This window comes from Crocodylus siamensis, chromosome 5 (assembly GCF_052110815.1).
Source record: "Crocodylus siamensis isolate JL-2025a chromosome 5, ASM5211081v1, whole genome shotgun sequence".
Lineage (NCBI taxonomy): Eukaryota > Metazoa > Chordata > Crocodylia > Crocodylidae > Crocodylus > Crocodylus siamensis.
The window spans coordinates 39564983-39588309 of record NC_143399.1 but is presented as its reverse complement, the minus strand read 5'-3'; the positions used below and the strand labels follow the sequence as shown (position 1 = coordinate 39588309).

The 23327-nt window shown below is 58.3% G+C and overlaps 1 protein-coding gene across 5 annotated transcripts; it reads right to left on the bottom strand.

The window, feature by feature from the left end:
* Positions 1 to 81: 81 nt before the first annotated feature.
* On the bottom strand, positions 82 to 17957 carry SYT3 (synaptotagmin 3). Of its 5 annotated transcripts, XM_090049145.1 has the most exons (11): positions 17840 to 17957; positions 12294 to 12421; positions 9985 to 10408; positions 9482 to 9648; positions 8291 to 8651; positions 7439 to 7991; positions 3449 to 3569; positions 3003 to 3174; positions 2413 to 2542; positions 1699 to 1804; positions 82 to 1232 (listed from the first exon to the last, which is right to left on the bottom strand). In XM_090049145.1, the coding sequence occupies exons 4-10, from the start codon at positions 9633 to 9635 to the stop codon at positions 1721 to 1723; spliced, it is 1575 nt and encodes a 524-aa protein (XP_089905271.1). In that variant the 5' UTR covers positions 9636 to 9648; positions 9985 to 10408; positions 12294 to 12421; positions 17840 to 17957; the 3' UTR covers positions 82 to 1232; positions 1699 to 1720. The 5 variants fall into 5 exon arrangements, with proteins under 5 accessions (XP_089905271.1, XP_089905272.1, XP_089905270.1 ...); XM_090049146.1 differs by lacking the exon at positions 12294 to 12421 and having other exon boundaries at positions 9482 to 9652; XM_090049144.1 differs by lacking the exon at positions 12294 to 12421.
* Between the last annotated feature and the right edge of the window lie 5370 nt (positions 17958 to 23327).

The following is a 23327-nucleotide window of genomic DNA, read 5'->3' as shown; positions in this document are numbered from 1 at the left end:
GCAATGCCCCCAGCTGTCCCAGTGCCAGGAGCCCCTCCTCTCCCCCACTCCCCAGAGGGGACAGGCCAGGCTGAGAGCAAGTCACCTCTCACCAGGTTTATTGTTAAGGTCATAATAGCAGCAGCTCCAAGCTCCAACTGTATTGCAGAATGGGATGGACAGGACCCCTCCCGCCAGCTCCTACCCTCCCCCAAGACTGGATACCAGGGGTCCCTGGTCCATGGGGGAAGGAAAGGGGCATCTATGGCTTCTCCAGGAGGCAGAGGTGTTGGTTTCCACTTGCGCCTTGGTCTTTTGTTTCTGTGTTTTTTTGTGTTTTTTTTGTTCTGGATTTTTTGTTGTTTTTTTTCTCCTCACACACTTAAAAACAGGGAAAATGAACAGACGAACAGACACAGACGGACAGACAGAGACAGACAGACGTGCGTCACGGGGGGCAACATTCCGAACAATGGGGCAAGGAGGGGGGACAAAGACGTGAGCTGGATGTCTGGGGTCTCCAAGAGGGAGATCTCCCCAGCCTGTCCCCCACCAGCCCCACACACCAGGAAGGGGAAAACACTCATGCAAAACCACAGAGAAACAAGATGGGGGGGTGGGAAAGGGGAAACATACTGTGCCCCCATCCCTTAAAGTCTAGATCCAGCAGGGAGTGGGGGCTGAAGCTAGGTCCCCCTCAGGATCTCTGTAGCTCCCTCCCCGCCCACAAGAGCTGAGTCCTTGCTACAGAGTGCTCCTCCCCCAGGGGCCCAAATCCTCCAGGCCTTCTGGCTGGAGGTGGAGGCATCCTGGAGTCCATGCAGACAGGGGGAGGCTGGGTCCTCTCTATGAGCCCTAGAGAAAAGCCCCACAGGAAGGGGCACAGTGCCCATGGCAGGCAGTTTGTGGGGGGGGGACTGGGTGGGCTCCACTCCAACGCAGTCAAGGGGCTCCCCCCACTTCCAGGTAAGAAGCAGAACGCTGGACCGGACTCCTGGGTTCACAGTGGGGAGGGAGCTGAAGCCAGGCATTATGGCCCTGCCCCAGGGGCCGGAGGGCACCGAGGTCCCTCTACATGCAAGTCCTGGGGAGGTGGGAGGGGGGCTCCCAACCTGCATCCCACCCCCCCGGCCAGTGCCAGGGAGGGGCTGGGGGCGGCTCCATCCTGGCCTCTACCTATGGCTTTGAGAAAGGTCACCCCCGCCCCAGCCTCCCCAGCCAGAACAGCACAGAGCCGAGAGGCGGTCACGATCCTGGGGAAGAGAGAAGGGGCTCAAGTCGGCAGGTGTCCCTCACTCCCGACCCCCCTGCCCAACCAATGCCCATTGGTCTAGCCCTACCGCCCCTGCAAGCCCAACCCTGACCCCCGACCCACAACCCCCTTCCCCCCAGTGTCCTCCTCCAAGCCTGCCGCCTCCTTCCCCCCCAGCCCTGCTGATGCCCCCATTCCCAACCCACAGACCCCTGCTCCCCCAGCCCTGCTGATACCCCTCACTCCCAACCCACATGCCCTGGGCAATGGCAAGGGGAGGCATGGTCTGGCCAGTTGTGAAGCCCCCATCCCTGAGCAAGGCCCCCCAACACTGAAACACCTGCCCCCCCCCAGCATTATGGGGAACATCCCAATGCTGGGACTGTGTGGTGCCATAAGCACCCCCTGCCTCCACCCCAATGCCCCCAGGGGCAGCCGCTCCCCTCTTCTGCCCCTTCACCACTCACAGCCGGGGGCCGGGTGCGGGGGCTAGTCCGAGTGAACGCTTTCCACCACGATGGTCGGCTTGTCACGCTGGGCGCTCTTGGACATCTGGCTGTTCAAGGTCTTCTCCTGGGGGTAGGGGGTCAGAGATGGCACCAGTCCCACCCCCCCACACACACACACTACATGACCCCAGCTTGTCCTTCCCCTGCCTCATCCCCTAGGCCACACCTCAGCCTCCAACCACTGGACCCTTCCCCCACCAGAGCCCACTTCCTTCCCATAGCTTAGACCAGAACCCAGGCATCCTGGCTCACCCCTCTACCTTATCAGACCCCTCCAACAGCTCAGACAGAAACCAGGCATCCCAGTCTCCCTTGTTCTACTCCACCAAACCCCACCCAGTGCTCAGACAGAACCCAGGTGTCCTGACTCCCACCCCCACCCCCACCCGCTCTGCTCTCACCAGACCCCTCCTGAAGCTGGGAGAGAACCCAGGTGTCGGGCTGCCCTGTTTCCCTGGGGACATCAGCCTTCTCCTTAGCTTGAGATGTCCATGAAAAGAGAATCCAGCGCTAGGCCCATCTACACCCATCTTCAGAGTCCCTCCCTCAAATGCCATACTCTTCCTGATCCCCATAGCTCCCCCACAAAAAGCTCCCCCTCCCTACTCCTCACAGAACCACCCCCAGAGCTTGGGTGGGGGTATCTGTCCCCACCCCCTGCCCCCTCCATACCTCCACCAGCTGATGCCAGTGCTCGATGGGCTTGCGTGGGTTGGCCAGCATCTCAGCCCAGTGCTCCCGGCCAGGCCCCTCAGCATCGCTGCCCACACGGCACATTCCAATCACTTCATTGTGCCCAATGCTGCCAGGGACACACAGGTCAGCCCCATGTGGAGACCTACCCTCACAGCCCAGCAAGAACCCAGGTATCCTGGCCCCTGGCTAAGCCCCACTGCATCTCTAACACACCAGACCCCACTCCCCTCCCAGTGCTGGGAGGAAACCCATCTGGTTCCCACTGCTCCCTGCTCTAGCCCATCAGGCCCTCCCCTAACAGAGCTGGGGCAAAACCAAGCCGTCCAGGCCCCCTACCCCTTCACCTCCCAGAGCTGGGGTTGAATCCAGACATCCTGGCTTCCAATGCTACCTACTCAAGTCTATCAGGCCCTCCCTCCCCTCAGAGCTGGGAGGGGACCCAGGAGTTCAGCCCCCTGGGTAAGATGCCAGGGTTCTGGTCCCATGCCAGGAGAGCAAGAGGGGGCCTGGCAGGCTGACCAGGAAGCAGCGGAGGACAGGTGAACCCCCAGGCCAGCCCCACACACCAGTCGTAGTCCATGACGGCGATGGTGAGGCTGACGTGCTCCATGCTCTCATTGGGGATGTCGAAGACAAGTGCCTCATTGTAGCTGGGGTTCAGTGTGTTCTTCTTGATGGACGTCTTCCTCTTCTTCAGTCGCCGGCCCTCACACATCAGTGACGCCTTCACATAGGGGTCTGGGGGCGGTATGAAGTTCAGCTCCCCCAGCCCCTGGCCTACCAAGGAGCCCCTCCCTCCCACCTAAGCCAAATCCCCTCCACACCCAGCTGCACCCCCTCCTGACCAGCTGCCCCCCCCAGCCCTGCTCCCCCACCTAAATGCACCCCCCACTCTTTTCAATATCTCCCCCCACCTCAACCCAGCACTGCCCCCGCCTTTCCCCAATCATCATCCCTATCCCCAGCCCTGCAGCTTGCCCAGCCTCCCCCTCCTTGCCCCTGCAAGGCATACCTGAGAAGCCGGTGAGGTCCATGGCCTTGAGGTTGGAGGCGCGAATGATGGTGACAGTGAGGCGACCAGCTGTGGGCAGGTAGCACAGCGAGAAGTTCACCTCACCCAGGTCTGCTTTCTCCTGTGTGGGAAACCAGAGTCAGCCTAAGGAGCAGGGCTGGAGGGAGGGGAGACCACCCCAGGGCCTGGCAGGGGAGGGATACTGTGATAGGGGCCGAGGTAGCAGATGAGGGGAGCCGCACTGGCACCGCCCGCTCCCCAGCTGAATATTTCATGCCCTTTACCAGGCTGGAGCCATTTCCTGCCCATTAATATTAATGCCCCCGCCCCGGGCGCCAGCCCAGCCTGTGTGTTACAGCCCCTGGCATGCGGCCACAGCTGCCCCCCAGGGGATGCACCATGCTGGAGATAGCAGAGGTGGGGGGTGGGCAAGAAACATGGCCCCAGAGCCCGGGGAGCTGCAGAGGGTGCTCATGCAGCCCAGGGGCTCTGTAGGGAGAGGATTGGGGGGAGGACTAGGGGGAAGAGGAGCCCCCTCCATTGTGGCAGCTGGACATGGTGAAGGGGAGGGCATGGGTGCAGTGGGGCAACACCCAGGGGCACATGTGGGACACAGGAGGGCAGGGGAGGGGGGAGCTGTTCCCTCCACTCTGGACCAGGTTGATTTTGCCTATGCCAAAGTGATGCCCAGGGCACGGGACAGTAGGTTGGGGGTGAGGGGCACCAGCAGGGTTGGGGGACAGGGGGCTGCAGGTTAGGGGAGAAGCAGGGGCGCAGATGAAGATGAACAGCCACTCAGCACATGTTCTTCCCCACCCCACACCTCAACAAACCAGCCTGTGGTGACACGGGGAATTGGCAGGAAATGCACCCTTCCTCACCCCCACACCAGGCATGGCTCAGTATCACAACCCTGAGTCACAGCTGTTGTTGGTGGGGGGGAAGTTAGGAGGGCCACAGGCTCATACAAACAGACTCATAGGCACAAGCCCAGGTCCTCAGGTACACCCCCTCCCCCGACAACCTGAAAATCAGCTGATTTCCAGTAGCTCCAAACCCCAACTGCACAATCAATGAGAATTGTATTGTGCTCCCAGCAGTGTTCAAGACTGGCAGTAAGAACAGGGGCCTGCAGGTTGGGAGTGGGGGGCACCCGCAGGGTTGGAGGGGGCAGAGGACTGCAGGTCAGGGGTGGAGGTCACATCCACCCATGTGTCCTAGTTCCTCTCCAATTCCATACACAATAAATTCAACTCAAATCTTCCAAAGGAGAGAAAAGACGCTGGCAATGAATTTACAATTGTGTCTCAAGGCACCGGGGCCTGGGGGGGAGGGCAGTAGGGGGAGGGGTAAGCACCTTGGCAGGTAGGAAAGGAGATGGGGTGGGGAGAGGGTATCAGCTGAGATCCCAGGTCCCCCATAGACCCCCCCACCATGAGCAACATGTCTAGGGACCTGCCCTGGCCTGTGCCCCGCCCCCCAAACACACTGGGACCCCGCAGGCACCTCCTTCCCCCTCCCCTATCCTTCAGGGGCTAAGTTAGGGGCAGGTATTGCCCCACAGGGTTGTTGGTGCAAGGCACTTGCCATGTCCCTAGGGTTAGATTCCCCACCCCGTGGTCTGGAGGCATTTACTGGACCTCCCCAATCAAGAGAGTAGCAGCCCTTCCCTGGTGCCCAGCTCTCCAACTGAGCAAAAGACCTTTGCTGCAGGGAGGCTGCTGGTCATGGCCCCTGGGGACACAGCCCTGGAGGGAGGGAACACAGGTGCAGGCAGCCCCAGTGGGGACTGGGAGCAGTGGGTGCAGCAGTTTGCACCAGTGCCTGTCTGAGCATAGAGGATACGAGTGATCTCCATCCCCTCCCCTGGCCCAGAGGCGCAAGGAACCAAGGAGGTGGAGACTCCAAAGAGGGCAGGTCCCTAGCATCCCAGTCTAGCTCTGGAGGCACTAAGCCAGTGGGTGGGGATAGGGACTGGGCTGAGTGGGGCTGAGCTGCTTTCAGGTACCACGGCAGTGAGGGTGAAGTAGATCAAGCAGAATCAAATTCTCCTGTATCCCAAGCCCTCTTGTGTTGCCTCTTCTTCCCCTTCACAGAGGTTCCTTCCAGCCACAAGGACCCCTCATCTTCTCAATCTGTCCTCTTGGGAATCATAGACTCATAAAAGAAGTCAGGGCTGGAAGGGACCCCCAGAGGTTATCTATTCTAGTCCAACTCCCTGCATGAGACAGGATCAGCCCTAGCCAAACCATCTCCTACCAATCCATTGTCTACTCTAACCTCTTAGCAAAGCTACCACCCACCCAGACACAATACAGACATCACACCCAAACCTGCCACAGGTGAAGCAAGGGTACTGCAGCAGCCAACATCCTGCTGCTGTAAAGGTTGTTAATATACGTTCAAGAGATCTCAGGTAGAGGCCATACCCCCACTAAAGAGGAGGGCAAAAATCCCTGCAGTCCACACCAATCTGACCACAGAGTAAAATTCCTTCCTGACTTCAAACATGGTGATCTGTCTGACCCTGAGTGGAGGGGCAAGACCCTTCAGTCAGGAATCTCCAGCTTTAAGTCCCAGCAGGAGCACTGGCACAGCCCAATCCCAATCCCCAGCCTGGACTGCAGCCAACACCCAATGCCTCTGAGAAAGGTTTAAAAACAGGCTGACATATATAGCAGAAAAGGAGGGAAGGGGGCAACTAGCAAAGCCCAGAAGCATGGGAAATCCCCCTAGTAGAACATGGGGATAACTACACCTCGATCATCCCTGACCAGTGCCTGTCCAACCTCTCCTTGAATCCCTCCAGTGATGGAGAGTCCACAGAGCTCCCTACACTGTCTATTCCACTGCCTCACTGCTCTAACAGTGAAAAAATTTTTCCTGATACCCAACTTAAACCTGCTTTGCTGCAACTTCAAGCCACTGCTCCATGTTCTGTAGGCGGGGAGAGGTGCATGACTGTGGCTAGAGTTGGGCTGAGTCAGGCCTGGATTGGGTTCGAAAAGGGGACTGATTTCAGTCTGGAGGTTGAGCTTTGGGGTTGAGCTGAGCTGAGCTGAGCTGAATCAGGGCTGAGCTGAGTTGCATGGTGATTGGCGTTGAGTTTTGGGGTGGAGTTGGGTGACTTCGAGAACAGAGCTTGGTGACTGGGTTGGGTTGGGTTGGACTGAACTGAGATACGGTTGGGTTTGGGTGGGTTGAGTTGAGCTTAGTGACTGGGTTGAGGTTTAGGGTTTACTGGAGTTGGGTGGATATATGAATAGAGTTTGGTGACTGGGCTTGGGTTTGGGTTGGATGGCTAGAGTGACTTCATGCCCAGTGAAGTTGAATGGCATTTGAGAGCTGGTGGTTGGAGCTGATCAAGTCAGATTCAACCTGTGTTAGGGGAGCATGACGCCAAGTTGGGTCACAGGCAGATGGGGGGGAGGGGGGGACACTAGTGCACTTGCATCACCTCCTTTGATTCCTGCTCCACCCTAAGTTTAAAACCAACTCCCTGGCAGTGGCAGCAGCATTTCTAGCCAGGCAGTACTGAGGGACTCACTTGACTTCATAGCTCATTATCATCTACCTGATCAATCAATCTACTTCATACCACAGGTGTTAACAACCCTGTCTTCTTTCTTAATAATCTTGATGTTCCACCAATCAGGCTGTCCTTTGTTCTGCAGTTCTGCTGTGTGTTCTCTGCTCCTGGTAATGAAGCTCCTATTTCACAGCCCTCCAGATTGTTTTTAACTCTTTCCAATGAAGTTATCTTTGTTTTGCTTCAGTCTTAAACTGCATAATACAGCCCTGGGCCCCTAGCATATTAGCAAAGCTTCTAGTATATTTTAATGGGCAAAAATATGTGTTGTTTCATGTGGAATGAGACACACACCATTTTACCCCCCTTTTCCAAATCCTAGATCCACCCATGGGTGGAGTCAAATCTCCATTGCTATCCACCTTCTGTGACAAACACTCCCCTGCCCCAGCCCAACTCACGGAGCTGGCCTCCAGGATGTCCTTCCAGATGGGCGCCTCATCATCACGCTCAGCCATTTCCAGCAGGTTGTCCAGCACCACCTGCCCAATGAGGTCATGGCGGGAGAAGCGGTCAAAGTCATAGACACTGAAGTGCAGCTTGCGGGAGGGCAGCTCAGCAAAGGGCACATTGAAGCTGAAGGTCTCGTTGAAGACAGGGTTGAGTGTCTTGCGGTGCACCTTGGTCTGGAACTTCTTCTTGCGGTCGGGCAGCAAGTACATCTTGACGTAGGGGTCTGAGAAGCCATTGGCGTCCTTGGCTGGCAGATCCAGGGCCCGTAGGATTTTCACCACCAGCTGCTCTGAGGCATAGGCATAGCGCAGGGCAAAGCTGATACGCCCGCAAGGGGTGGCCTCTGCCTTGCGGTGCTCTGCTTCCCCTGAGCGCTGCCGGTACAGCTCTGGCTTGATCTGCCCGATGCTGGTGACCTGCTCTGGCTTGTCCTCCCCGCCATGGCTGCCCACATCTGGGCTCGACAGCTGCTGAGTCATGGGGCGCGGCAAGGTGTTGTACCTGGGGGGAAAGGGCAGGGCAGGGCTGGGACCAGGGGCCAGACACAACCGGAGACAGAACCAACCAAAAAGCACCCATGAGATGCTCCTCCGGTTCACAGCTGCCCCCTGCCCTCTCCCTCCACCCCGCCAACCCACATCCACCCCAGCAGCCTCTCACACTCTCTCCCTGCCCCACCACCTTACACCTGCCCACTATGATTCTCCTTCTCCCATCTCCTTCCCATGCCACCACTCCCTTTGCTTGGGGTGGCTTCTCTACCTGAACCTGGAGCTCCCCCTCCCCCACTGACAGCTCACCTGGGAGCGGGTGCCAGGCTGGCAACCTGCTGGTGGGAGTGGGCATTGGGAATGCCCCCACCACCCTCCTTCTCTACAGGCAGGTCAGGAGAGGTCTGGCTCAGCTTAAGTGTCGCCTCAGGGTAGGAGTCCATGTCAAGGTAGGAGCGCTCAGGCATCTCAGGCCCCAGCTCGACCCGCTCAGCCAGCAGATCCCCAAAGGGTGAATGGTGCAGGTGACCGTGGTCCTTGCGAGGTGTCTGTGAGGCCCCTTTATCCCGCCAGGGGATCCAGCATAGTTTCCAAGACACAAAGAGCGAGACGCCCAACAACACAATTCCGCAGAAGGTGACGATGACAGAGAGCAGGCTGACAGAGATGTCTGTGGGAGTGGGGAGAGACTAGGCTGGACACAGGGAGGGCATTTGTCCCCGATCACACTCATCAGCCCCCAGGGTCACTAAGACAGGGACATGACCCCTGTGGATGATGGACATGGCCACATTCCACCAGCAGGACCCTAGATGCCCCAAACTGTAGATGATGCTACATCCCACAAGCAGGACCCTACATTCCTCAGACCATGGATGTGGCCCCATCCCAACAGCAGAACTCTGTGCTCCAGACCATGGTGTCGCATCAACACATGGATATGGCCCCATCCCACCCCAGAACCTCCACATCACTGTCCCCCACAGTATGGATGTGGCCAAGTTGCACTGATATGCTGATGCATCTTGGACCTAAGCAGCATCCCAACCCACAGTGGACATCCCTGCATCTTTCCACAGCACCCCTTCCCATGCCACAGAAGGTGAACACACACCCACCCCCATGCACCCCCAACATATCACGCCATCCAACCAAGTCTTGGGTAAAGCACAGTGTGGGTGCACCTCTCCTGACAAGCTAGCAGTGCCTACAGGGCAGAGATGGAGGGTCCTATTTCTGACCTAAGTCTATGGGGAAGGGGTAGCTCATGGGACACAGCAAGTCATTGGTTACCCAGGGACAGGCGTGTGCACCAAGGCGGGGAAGGATGGTATCCCTAACCTGAGCGGGGGGGAAGTGAGGTGCCCATGAAGAGGGAATCCGGCAGAATCCCTTACACAAGTTAATGGGATAAGGTTGCCCCCAGGGCAGGCAGGCTCGCTTCCCTGAGTCAGTGGGACAGGGTTGCCCAGCGTGGGGGTGGTAAAAGGGGTCCCTTACCGGCATCAGTGGGTCGGGGGTGCCCACGGTTGCGCAGCAAGTCGGTGAACTCGAGGCACTTCTCATGCTGCTCCAGTGCCCGCAGGCTGAAGCACAGCTCCTTGACCAGGGTAAGCGCGCTACGGCACACATCCTCCTCGTAGTCACCCGACATGGCACCGCTGCATCTGCCTCCGTGGGGACACGCACATACAAACACACAAACACACGCTGTGAGACACCACACCCTACACCACACCCACCGCTGCACTCCTCAGATGAGCACACCCACCTTAAGGTAATGCATAACGACTGCCCTTGCACTTGACAGCAACCACCCCAGCACATAGGCCATGCACCCAGCCAGCAGCTCCCAACACAGCCTGTCTTCAGGAACCCCCAACCCAGGCCCCCTGGGGTGCACCCCGGGGTCTTCTAATCCAGCCCTCATAAACCCCCAGCCCCTGCTCTAAGCCCCTCACCAGCACCCCTCTGCCGCCTCCCAAAATTCATTCCCCACTCACCAGTCTCTGTCACCTGCAGAGTCCACAGGGAGGCAGGGGCTCCCAGACAGCTGAGTCCAGGGTGGTGCAGGGGGCAGAAGGGGGGAATCACTGCCAAGGCCAGGTGGTCCGTGTCCACATGAGGGGGGTGCAAGGGCCCAAGTCTCCCAGGCAGGACAAGGCCAGAGCCATGCGGTGCAGAGGTGTTGGGGAGGGCGCCTCCCACAGGCAGCCCCAGGATCAGACCAAGCGTGAATGTGGGCCTGAGGAAGGCACAGAGTCAGGGGGTGGGGGCACAGCTGGGGACAGGGCTGGCGGGGCCCTCCATGGATGGGGTGCAGCTCTCCAACGCTTCACTGTGGGAGGCGGCAGCGGGAACCCAGTGGCCCTCAGCCAGTGGGGGCAGGGGGGTGCATCAGTGCCCGTGGCACAGATCCCCAGGTACCTGCAGGTGGGAAAGGTCATTAGAGGGAGGACCCAGGACCTTCAGACCCTGCCCCACACCAATCCCATATACCCCATGCCCCGCTACATCCCAACCCTAGGACCAAGCAGCAAAACATGGCTCCTTCCCCCACTGTATTCCAGGCCTGGGATCCCAAACCAAGACGTGGCCTCATTCCCCACTATATCCCAGCCCTGGTATCCAGCACCGAGACATAGCCCTGTCCCCCACTATACCCTAACCTAGGGACCCCAGCACCAAGATACAGCCCCATCCACCATTATATCCCAGCCCTGGGACCCAGCACTGAGACACAACCCCCATCATTTCTGTTTCACCTAAGACTTTTCACCTCGATACCCCCACACACCCAATCCCCCGCCTTCTGCCTTTCCACCCCAGACCCTGTGTCACCCCCAAATCCCCTTGCCCACACCTGCGACACCTGTCCCACCACCCACAGCAGCCACAGTCCCAGGCTCTCCCTCCCCAAAACTCATTCAACAGCTCAGAGCCCCTGGGAATGAGAGAGAGCTGACTCAGGGGTCTCAAGATGGGGGTGTGGTCTGGTGGGGTGGGGCAGTGGGTGGCAGTTGGGAGCCATCTTCTGGGCTTCTGTCCCACGAGCAGACAGTGGAGAAGAGTCTAGTGGTTAGAGCAGGGAGGGGGCTGGAAGCCAGGCCTCCTGAGTTCGATCCAGCTCTGGGACAGGGGCAGGAGCCTCCTGGGCTAGAACAAGGGAGGTCAGAGCCCGGATGCCTGGGTTCTAGCCTGCCATCCATGTGGGGGAGGGGCTGCTACCTCTTCTTCCAAGAGGGGGGCAAGCCTTTCCCTGGCCCCAGCTCCCTGCGGTGATGGTGTGGTACGGGGGTGTACACAGCATGGCTGGGGGAGCCACTCACACTCCAGGTCCAGCCCTGGCTTGGCCTGGCCCAGATACCGGAGCTGGTGCTGCAACCGCATCGGCCTCTGTCAGAGCCACTGAGGCTCCTGTCTGCTCTGAATGCCAAGTACCCAGCCAGCTCCCTGCCCCCCTCCTGGCCAGCACCCGGAGGGGGCAGGGGTGCCCCAGCTGTGGAGAGTGGACCCTGACATGCAGGGAAGAGGAGGAAGCACCACAGGATGGGAGCTGGGAATATGGAGGCTTGTGGGGGGGCTGGCTTTGGAAGAGGGGTGCAGGGGGGATGGGAGGGGTCAGGGTTGGTCCCTGGCCTGGGAGAGAAGACCACCCAGGAGAGCCGGAGATGCTAGCCCCACTCCCCGCCTGCCAGCGCCTCACAGCCCTGGGCGCCAGGCAGGCAGCTGGTCCCTGCCACTCTGAGTTAGGGCAGACGAGGAGAGATGCTCCTGCCTGCTGGTGCTGTGGCCTCTGCCATGCGCTGGGGAGGGGAAGGGGGAAGGGAAGCAGCCTTAGCCCATGTGTGATAGCATGCCCACATGCCAGCCCAGGTGCACACACATGAAAAACCACACCTGTGTGCACTTGCTAATGCTTGCATGCCAAGATCACTCAAATGGGTGCACACCACCCTTCCCGCAGGCAGCAGATGCAGACAGGCATGCATACGCAGCTGTGTGAGCACACACATGCCTGTGCATTAGCAAGCACAAGCACAAACGTGTGCAAAGGTGCCTGGGCATGACCCCACATATACGTGGACAAAATGCTCATACAGCAGCATTGTGTGAATAGAGAGGAGGGTGCACACACATGCTTACCAACTCATGAGCACTTGCACATGTATAAACATGTGTGTGTGTTCCTGAACCCCAACAGAAATACAAAGAGGGCAATCACACAGAGCACATAGGAAAGTCTGCCCAATGCACACATGTTCTCACGTGAGCTCACGAGTAGTTTCACAAGCACGAGTGTCCAACTCACATGCCAGTAGCAGGTATTTCCAGGTACTGCACTTGCTCCTGTAACCCAGGCAACAGGGTTTCCTGCCTACATGCAGGCACACGGCCGGGATCGCACACTCAAGCGTGCGTGCTTGTGTCTTCACGCCCCTACACATGAGCCACAAAAATGGGTGCAACAGTGGCACATAACATGCCAGGGACATAAGCACACAGAAGGCACAGAGAGCCTCTGACATGCTGAGCACACTGCAGCTCATGTGTGCATACTCATTGCAGAACATCACACATACGTCTAACATGGGCATATGAGAACACCTATGCAAAGCACCTAAACAGACAGGAAACATCCATTACATGCACTTCCCTCACATGCATGTGCAAATATGTCCACCACCATCACTACACAGCACTTCACATACATGAGCACACACAGGTAACCCCTTCCCCACTGTATCTGACATTTACACACACTTCACCTCTCCTTGAAACATGAGGACATGCACATAGGGCCTCACACACAGGCATGTTGCATGTACACAAACATTCACTCCACAGCACCTCACACAGGTACACCTATGATGCTAGCATACATGTGGACCCACACAGAACACAGCACTTCAGATGCACACTGCACCTCATACACATGTGAACAGATGCATCCTGCACCCATACCAACACTGCTGAACATGCATTCTGCAAACATATGAACACTCACTGCACAGCACATGTGAACAGGCACATAACCACTGCCCTAGAATACATGTGGGTACATCCATCCTGCCGTATTTCACATGCTCCACCTTTCACACACAAATACCTCTGTGCAAACATGCATGCCCATAACAATCAGCACAGATGTGAACAGACACACACCCACTGCTCTGCACCTCACAAGCATGTGACCAGACACATGTTATTACACACCACCTCACCCACATATGAACACGGTGTTGTACACAGAGACACTTGTCACACAGTACCTCCCATACATGCAAACAGACACATCCTGCACTTCATACGTGTGCACCTACACACAAGTACATGGACATCCATCCCTCAAACAGCCATCTAAGAAAAGCTTCTTTTGTGCAAATGTGAATATGCACACAGCCATTCTACTGATGCTTACATGGCCATGTTTACTGCGCAATGCTTTGCATATGCTACACTTCAGATACATGAATATACACGTGCATGCTTGTGAGTATATGCCAGCACCACATACATACACACACAAACATCCCAACTGCAAAGCATGTACGCACACATGAACATGCACACACCCATCACATTGGCCTGCACACAGGCATTGCACACACACTGCACACCCCACAGGCATTAATACAGGCATGTGCATATACATAACAGTTGTGCTGATATGTAGGGGTACACTTACAAACCTGCTGTCTTGCAATTCACCCACACATGTCAACATGCAGTCACATGCACATGGACACCAACTACACAGCATCTCACAGACATGAACAAGACCCCCCCATGCACATATGTGAATGAGTCTCCCATGCCCATGAACACCCATGGCACAGCATGTACACACACGTAAACACACACCGCATGCCTGAGAAAGCCTGTGGCACAGCATGTACACACATCCCACATGCCTGTGAACACCCATAGCACAGCATGTACACATGTGAATGAGCATCTTATGCCTGTGAACACCTGTGGAACGGCATGCACATGCACACACCCATCACACCGGCAGGCCTGTGGGCACACCTGTCAGCCAGCACTTCACACACACACACACACACACACACACACACAAGCATGCACCTGATACATGCATGGATGCACATGCCTCTCACGCCAGCAGGTAGCACCCCTGCCAGCACACACCGCTCCAGGCAGGGCTTCCTCAGTGCTGACGCCCCCGGCACCCACAGCATCGCTGGCTCTGCTCCCCACCCCCACACAGTGAGTCACTGCACTAGCACTACACGGGCAAGGGGGGAGGGAGGGGCTCGGCCAGGGAATCCCCCCAGCGGGCAGGGCTGCCCACACACTGCTAGACAGCGCCTGCCAGACAGCCTGGGGCTGAGATGGGGGCTGGAAGCTCAGCAAGTACCAGCCCCAGCCAGAGGCTAACATCCAGCCACTAAGCAGGGCTGGACCCACCCAGACCCTGAGTGGGAAATGCCAGGCAGTGCTCTCCCTTGGCAGTGGGGGTTACCCCAGGGTCCCACAGCCAGATAGTGGGACGGGGGTGCCAGATAGCAGGGGTACAAAACAGAAAGCAAAGTGGAGGAGTCTGTCTTATCCCCCATTTCCATTCCAAATCTGGAGGGAACCCAGGAGTCCTTGGTGCCTGTCTCCTTCTGCCACCACTACCCACTAAATCTTTGTCCTCTCTGTTCTAGATGTAGTCCCCTGCACTAACCCACTAGACCCTGCTCCCATCCTGCAGCCCTGATAGAACCCAGGCATAGGGGCTCCCAGCCCCCACCCTGCTGTAACCCATCAGATCCCACTTCCCTCCCAAAGCTGGCAAGGAAACCAGGCCTCCCGATTCCTCCTCCTCTGACCCACCAGCCCCTCTCAGGTAACCCGAGCCTCCTGTACTGCTCACACAGCCATGCCAGGTCGATATGGCGCATGTTGCTGCCAGGAGCTGGGATTCCCACCCCCCTGCCACCTCTGTGGCAGGAGATCCCCTCCAGCCCAGTGCCATGCGGGGGGGCCGTGTCACAGTCCAGGCAGCTCAGGGCAGAGCCTGACCCCCCACGCGCCCCTGCAGTAGCCAGGCTGGCCCCGACCCAGCAGCTTCTGCGCTACTAGGCCTGGGAGCTGACTTCACTCCATCCAGTCAAGTCAGTTGGTGTCACAGAGCCAGACCTGGGTGGGGGCTGGGAGCCAGGACTCCTAGGTTCTCTGCTAGAGGGAGACAAGGGTCTGGTGGATTGGAGCAAGAGGGGCAGGGGTGGGAACCAGGATTCCTGGGGTCTCTGCTGGAATTGGGTCTGGAGGGAAGAGGGGAGTGGGAGCTAGGACTCCTGCGAGGGGGGTGGGGACTAGTGGGCTACAGTGAGGGGACTAGGAAACCAGACACCTGGGTTCCATCCCAGCTGGGGGGATGCTACTTATCTCCCTACCCCAGGTACTAGGACACCCTTGCCCACAGGTCACTGCACCCCAGTAAGGCCTCAGGCCCTGCACTGTGGGCCTAGGACCCCCCAGCTGCTGACCAGAGTGGTCCCCCACCACCCTGCAGCCCAGACAGGCCAGAAAGAGGAGCCCATGGGATGCCACCATGAGCTGGCACAATGAGGTGTGCACACACACGGTCACACTCACTCACATCGCACAGGCTTTACCTGTCCTCAACTGGGACAGTCTCCCCTTCACACAAACACACACACACACAGAGCCATGGTGTCACACACACAGCCTGTCACACAGTGGGAGCAGCAATGGTGACACCACACTCACCAGATGTTGCACACCCAGCATGAGTGCCAAAGGTGATGCATATGCAGGCTGTCACACACACACACAGTCACACTCAGTATGACAGGTTTCCACATCCCAGCTGGTGCACACCTGCGCACTGTGGGAGTGGCAATGGCATAATATGCATGTATCCTGTTGCATACTCATAGTCTGATAATACACACAGCACAAGGGGCAGTGGCATAACCCCTGACACCTGCTACACACTCACAGTCAATTCCACACAAGGTCTGTCACACACCTGGGGTCTGGTACGAGCAGTGTGAATGTATTTGTCACACACACAGGTAGTTGCACACTTGCTATCTGTTGCTCCCAGCATGAGCAGCACTGATGTTATACCCTTGCACTATCATGGTCTGTCACACATAATGAAAGAGGCTCTGGTGTCACACTCAGTCTGCTGCACGCCCAGACTACTGCGCTCAGGCTTTGTTTCACATATGGCGTGAGCCATGCTGGGGTCATGCCTGCAGTGTGGCATGTTTGCCATCTATCATATGCCAGGTTTGTTGCACATTTATGGTCTCTTGCACCCAATGTGAACAGCACTGGTATCACGCACACACACAGAGTTGCATGCTCACCATCCATCATGCGTGGTGTCAGCAGCCTGCGTCTCTCCGTCTCTCTCTCATGTATGTACACACACACACGCACAGTGTTGCACACTTACCATATCTCACACACATTTGTCATACACTCACCATCCATGGCATGTGGCATGAGCAGCGTGGGTGTCACATATAGGCGCACACTGTTGAATACTCACCATCCATTGCACACTCATAACCTGTTGCATAGGGTGTGAGCAGCACAGATGTCACACATACACAAGCACACATGTTGCACGCTCACCACCCATCACACACTCATCTGTGGCCCATGGTATAAACACAGGTGCCACACATACACATAATATTCCACACTCACCCATCCACTGCACAATCACGGTCCATGGCACAGGGTTTGAGCAGCATGGGTGTCACACATACACAAGCACACACTGTTGCACACTCATCATCCATCACACACTCACCATCTGTGGCCCGTGGCATGAGCAGCACAGGTGTCATGTGCACATGCACACACAGTGTTGCACACTCACCATCCAGCACACACTCACAGTCCATGACACAGGCAGCATGGGCATCATACAGACACACACACCCAGTGTTGCACACACACCAACTATCACACACAATTTGTGGCACAGGTAGCATGGGCATCGCACGTGCACACTTACCATCCATCACACACTCATCCATCACACATTCACCATCTAAGGCCCATGGTGTGAGCAGCACAGGTGTTACATGACCCCCTCTGTTGCACACCGGGGCACAGGGGCTGTGCACACTCGCTCCTACCCAGCAGGGTGGCAGTCACACACTCACTCACACCGGGGCCGGCTCCAGCTCGCTCCTAATCACATTAGCGCCGTGTTGGCACAACAGCCGCCAGGAGGCTGCTCCGCTGGCGGAGCCCCCCACCCCCGCTGACAGCCTGCAGCCTCCTAATTACACCCTGCGCCGCGGAGGGGGGGAAGGGGAGAACAGAGGCGGGAGCCCCTTGCACGCAGCTGCAGCGGGAGCAGCCCCCACCCCCTGGTGCCCCTCAAGCCAGGAGGCAGCAGCCCCCTGTCCCCTGCAGTGATACGGACCCCCTTCCCCCACCAGCAGACTGATGCCCCCTCCCCCTGCAGCCCCCCTCCCCCCGCCCCTGGCACCCCCTTCCATGTGCAACCCCCCCAGGCATAACCCTCCAACCCCTCCCCCCAAGACTGGCCCTCCTATCAGGGCACCCCCCAGGCTGGCAGCCCTGCGGCCCCTTTCCCCGCCCAGGTCTGCAGCCTCCCCCAGTGCCCTCTGCCCCGGCCCCCTGGCACAGACCTCACTGCACCCCGCCTGCCTCCTCCATTGCCCCCGCACAGACCACCCCCATGTCCCCCTTGTACTCCCTGCTGCCGCACAGACCCCCCTGGATGCCCCAGCTCAGCCCCTCTGCCCCCCAGGAAGACCCCCTGGCACCGACCCCTGCATCCCCTCCCAGCCCCCGCTGCCACAGCCGGATCCCCCGCCCCGCAGCCCCTACCTGCCGTGCTGCCCGAGCCGCGCCGCGCCGCGCCGCGCCGGCCCGGTGCGCGGGGCCGCTGCGCCTGCACCCGCCTCCCCCGCTACAACTCGGAGCTGAGCAGGTGCCGGGCTCCCCCGCCACTCCCGCGGCGCCCGCCAGGGGGCGCCCGCGCCCGCCGTCCACGCCAGGGGGTGGAGTTGGTTGGTTGGGGGGGGCAGATCCATTCACCCCAGGGTATTGCATCCCCACCCATTCCCCCGGTGTAGTGTGGGGTACAGAGGTGAATGCACATCTGGGCAGATGGGGGGGCAGGTAATTAACCCACTCCAGAGGTGGCTGCATCTCAGCACCAGGCACATGCACAGACACACAGACACACGCATGCAGAAACGCGCGCGCACACACACACATGCAAATACACACAAGCATGCAGACACTCAGATACACAGGCACACAGACGTGCTCCACCCCAGAGCCAGCTGCATTTCAATGCAGGAGCAAGGCTGTCCCTGTAGATGTAGGCCCCTTCCTGGCATCCCACCCCAGAGGTGGCTGCATTTCAGTGCTGGATAAGCGGGTCCCGGTATAACCTGTGGGAGACCCATAACCCCCTCCTGGCCATCACTCATCCCTCCCTGTGCCTGTAGACGTGACTGCATATGAGGATCCCTGGCTCACACGTGTGTGCACACACACTCATGCTCACATGCACACACGCTCTCATATTCAGGTCCTTGGGGACCCCCATACATCCCCCTTGACCCCTACAGTTCAAGTGACCGCGGTGGGAGTTCTGGTGGGGGCCAGTTTTCCAGCCACACTTCACTCAGTGCTGAGATGCAGCCACCTCTAGGGTGGGGCACAGGAGTTGCTTATACTGGAGCTGAAATGCAGCTGTGTCTGGAGTAAAGTGCACTGAGGGTCCATAATAGCACACAACCACCGAATGAAGAGCACACTGCGACACACATGGAGGCTGGGGTCTGGATATGCTGGGCAGCAACTGAGGGAGGGGTATCTCATGCTAACACACACGGACTGCATGTCCCTGTAACACTCTTATGCCGAGCTCACACTCATACACATACACACACACACTGTGGTGAAACATACATACACATATATTCATTTTTATGTGTACCCACACTACTTCCCACAGACACTAACATGTACACACATATACATACATACACTGGGGGTGTTCTCTGCACACAAACACAATTGTGCACACATGCACAATACATCCTGGTGATCACACACACACATATACACTCTCTTGCATGCACCCACACTGCTTCCCATGGACACTAACATATACCCATTTACACACACATGTGTGCAGGGAGTGTTCTCTGCACACACACACACAGTTGTGCACACATGCACATTAATACACACTCATGGTGACACATACACATGCACACTCACTCTCATTCACACCCACACTACTTCTCATAAACACTAACACCTCTCCACTCACACACAGTTGTGCACATACACAGTTGTGCACACATACACACGGGCAGTGATACACACACACATACACACTCTTTGTTGCATGCATCCACACAACTTCCCAAGGACACTGACATGAAACCACTCACACACACAGTGCATGTGTGTGAGATGTGTTCTCTGCAAACAAACATGCACACAGTTGTGCATCTGTGAACACTAATACACCCTGGTGGGGGGACACACACACATGTATACTCTCTTTTATCCACCCATGCTACTTCCCACAAACACTAACACATACCCCCCCACATGTGCGTGCACACACACACACACACACACACACACGCAAGGTGTTCTCTTCATACACACGTACACTTGCACTTGGGTACCCCCAGCCTTACAGGTGATGTTGGCTCTCAGCAGATGGCCTTGCTTCCAGGAGCCCTCAAGGCCAGGGCAGGAGTCAGGGGATGTGGGGGGAGAGGAAACCAGAGCAGATGTTGTGGGGGGTGGGAGGGAAGTGCTGAAGCCAGCGGGAGGCAGGCCAGGTGGGCCCTACCGGACACTAACAGACAGACAGATGGACAGGGAGCTCAAGGGAACTCATGAAAAAGAGGCTGAGAGAGTATGTACATGTCAGTGTCCACACAAGCATGCTTGCACATGTGTGAGTGATGTACCTATGTGGTTTACCATTGAGCAAGCACCATATACACAGCCCAGAATGTGCACACACCTCCATGCTCCCATGTGCATGTGCAAGTACCCAAAGACACCCACAACCTACTTGAGTCCCCCCACCCCCCTGTGCATGCACGCATGTGCCAGACCCCTCATGGTGTGGGTGTGCCCTCCCTATGCTAGGGGCGGGATAGCTCTGGCACTGGCAGGGGGCTGTCACTTATGTCTCTGCTCATCTCTGTCTGGGTACCTGACACTGATGCTGAGTGACAGCCAGGCCCAGGGGCCTGGCCAGGATGGGAAAGAGCAATTACTCAGAAGGGCGGGGCAGCCACAGCCTGACAGCCAAAGCCAGACTGACCAGCCCATGCCCCTTTTTCCACCAGGCAAGGAAATAATGCAGGTGTCCTGGCTCCCAGCCACCCTCCTCCTCCTGCTCCCAGTACAGGTGTGGCTAAAACCCAGGAGTCCTGGCTCTCAGACCCCTTTCTCTAACACACCTGACCCCTGGTCCCCAACCTAGAGCTGGGGCAGAACCCAGCCATCCTGGCTCCCAGCCCCAACTGCTGCCACCCACCAAGTGACCTCCTCTTCCCTTCCCCTCCCCAAGCTAGGATTGAACCCAGGCATCCTAGCTCCCAGCTGCTTTCACTACCCACCCTTCTTCCGTCCCACTCTAACCCACCAGATCTCCTACCCCAGAGTGGGGGATAGAGCCCAGGAGTCCTCACCTCCTGGTCCCCCCCTCACCCCTCCCTCTCCTCTCCTCTCCTCTCCTCTCCTCCACCTCAAATGCATCCAGAAGTTCCTGGAGGAATAATGGCAGCAGGGGGTGAGGACCGGCGGTCTCCATGGGAACAGTCTCCATGGCAACAGGCCTATTCAGCATCTTTTCCCCCATTCAGGCTAGGGAATAGGCCAGGCTGGTAGTCGGGAAGGGAGTGAGGAGGTCAGGAGTGGGATAGGCAGGTCAGTGATGGGGAAAAGAGGGGAAAAGCAGGGAGATGTGGCCAGAAGGAGCAGGGAACTGGGGGTCTGCAGTGCAAAGGGGAGGCAGGGACCCCCACCCAGCACCAAAGCGCCAGGGGCACAGGATTCAATGCCCAAGGGGAGCCCCCCTCCCCCAACCCGTCCCACACCCGCAGCCTCCTGGCAGCAGTCCCGAGCGATGCATTAATGGGGGGCGAGACGCCCCAAGTCCCTGGCCTGCTGCCAGAAAGCCCATTTCATTAGAGCCCGCTGCAGCGCAGCACCAGGGCTGCCAGGCCACGGGGGCTCACCAGCCTCTGCTGTTCCCATGCCACACCGGCTAGGGCAGGATGGGCAGGGGCTAGGCCCACTGCCTGGCATAGGACATGGGGAACAGGCAGAGATCTGTGCTCTCCTGGAGGTGCTGCCCTTGAGGCCACTGGCCGAGGTGGGAGGAGGAAGCAGGTGTCTTTCCCCTTCAGGGCATACAACCCCAGTTGGCCTCCCCACGTCTCCCCAGCCCTGGCTCCCCATCCCCCCGGCGCAGTGCCAGCGACTCTGCGGTTCCCTCTCTGGCTTCGGCTTTTAACTTAATTATCTCAGTGGCCAATTAATCTCCTGAGACATGCGGGGAATTAATGAGGTGGGGAGGGAGGGGAAGGGGCTTTGGCTCAGGCTCCCAGGGGATGTGGGGGATGGGGGTCAAGCTGGAGGAGGGGGTTGCAGGGTGGTAGGAGGGTGTTGAGGGTCTTAGGTGTATAGATCAAGGTGGGGTGGGGCTGTGAGTGGGGGGAAGAGAGGCTTGGGGGGGAGGCTTGAGTGGGGGGGCTGCCAGTGTGGAGGCTGGGGGCTGTGGATCAGGGTGCAGGGCCCTGATGATCAGAGCAAGGGAGCAGAGACAGTGCCCCACTACCCAGGATGTGGGCTGCTGCAGCAGGCTGCAGGGGATGTCCCACAGTCCCTGGAGCGGCGGGGGGGCAGGATCTGTGGGAGCCTGTAGCCTGGGGTCCCTTTCAGTTTGGGGGGGGCTGTAGCAGTCGGGGGTCCGCAGGAACACAGGGCAGCCAGATCTCCTGGAGCCGCCAGTGGGGTGGGAGCAGGGACTTGCATGTAGTGGGGCCCAGAGAGGGGACCCCTTCAGCTGCCTCCCGGTCGCTGGGCTAGAAGCAAGAGCCCCCTCCCCCTTCCTCAGTCAGGCTCATTAGCCGCAGGCGCCTGCACTAATTACCCAGCTGTGAAAACAAGTGTGACTCGGAGGGGGGTATTCTAGGAGAGGTAGGAAACTGGGAGTGGGGGGCTGGGAGCCCGGGCACCTGGGTTCTAGCTGGCTCTGGGAGGGGAGGTCTGGGGAGCCTGGACTCCTGGGTGCTATCCCGGCTCTAGGAAGGCCGTTAGGGCCCTGTGGGCTGGAGCAGTGGTTGGAGCCGGGATTCCTGGGTTCTTTCCCCAGGTTTGGGGGGGAGCAGGGCGGCGCGGGGGGCCAGGATGCCTGGGCTCCATTCTGATCTTCCCAAGGCGCAGTGTGGGACAGGGGGGCGTTATCCCTGGATCGCTGCAGTAGCCTGGGCTTGGGCGCCCTGCTTGGGGGGTGGGGGCCCAGCCCTAATCCCCCCCTACATCTCGATCCCAGCCCCCTCTACCCTAGTCGTGCCCCTTCCCAGTCGCTCCCACCCTTCCCTGCTGGGGGATCTGCAGCCCCTGTGCACAAGGCTGGGGCTTAAGGGAAGGTGGGAAGGATACAGCTGCAGCCCCCGATCTTGGTCATCCGTGGGCCAGACTCCCCCCCACATGGGACCCCCCGCCACTCCCATCCCCTATCACCCATGCTCGCCCCAACAAGATACCATGGGGTTGGGGGGCACACGTGTGAATGTACAAGCACCGTTTAAGGGGCGCGTATCATCCAAGGATGAATCCTGCACGCGTGGGGGAGGGGAGGTTAGACCAGGAAGCCGTGCAGAAATAGGGAGGACGGGGCTAAATAAAGGGACAGAGTTTGGATGGGTGCTGGGGGCGGGGCTCCAGGGTATAGGGAGGGCGGTGGAGCGAGGCGTGCGTTGCTGTGAGGAAAGGGCGGGGCTTAGAAGGGGGCGCGCCTTGCAGGGGCGGGTTTCAGTGGGCGGGGCCTCCGGTGGAAGATGGACCGGGGGCGTGACATCAGTGGGCAGGGCTGAGTGGGGAATCGCCCCCACAAGTTACTTTACATGGCCACGCGTGCATCCGGCTGTCTCTACCCCGATTGGCTGGATGAGCACCCTGCCTCAACCCTCTCCCCTACTGATTGGATGGTTTATTTCCCCCCCCCCGAAGTCCCTCCACGTGAAAAGGCATGAATGGGGAGGGGGACGGGCTGCCAGGAGCAGCAGTAGGAAGCTCTTGCCCCCTGCAGGTTCCCTAG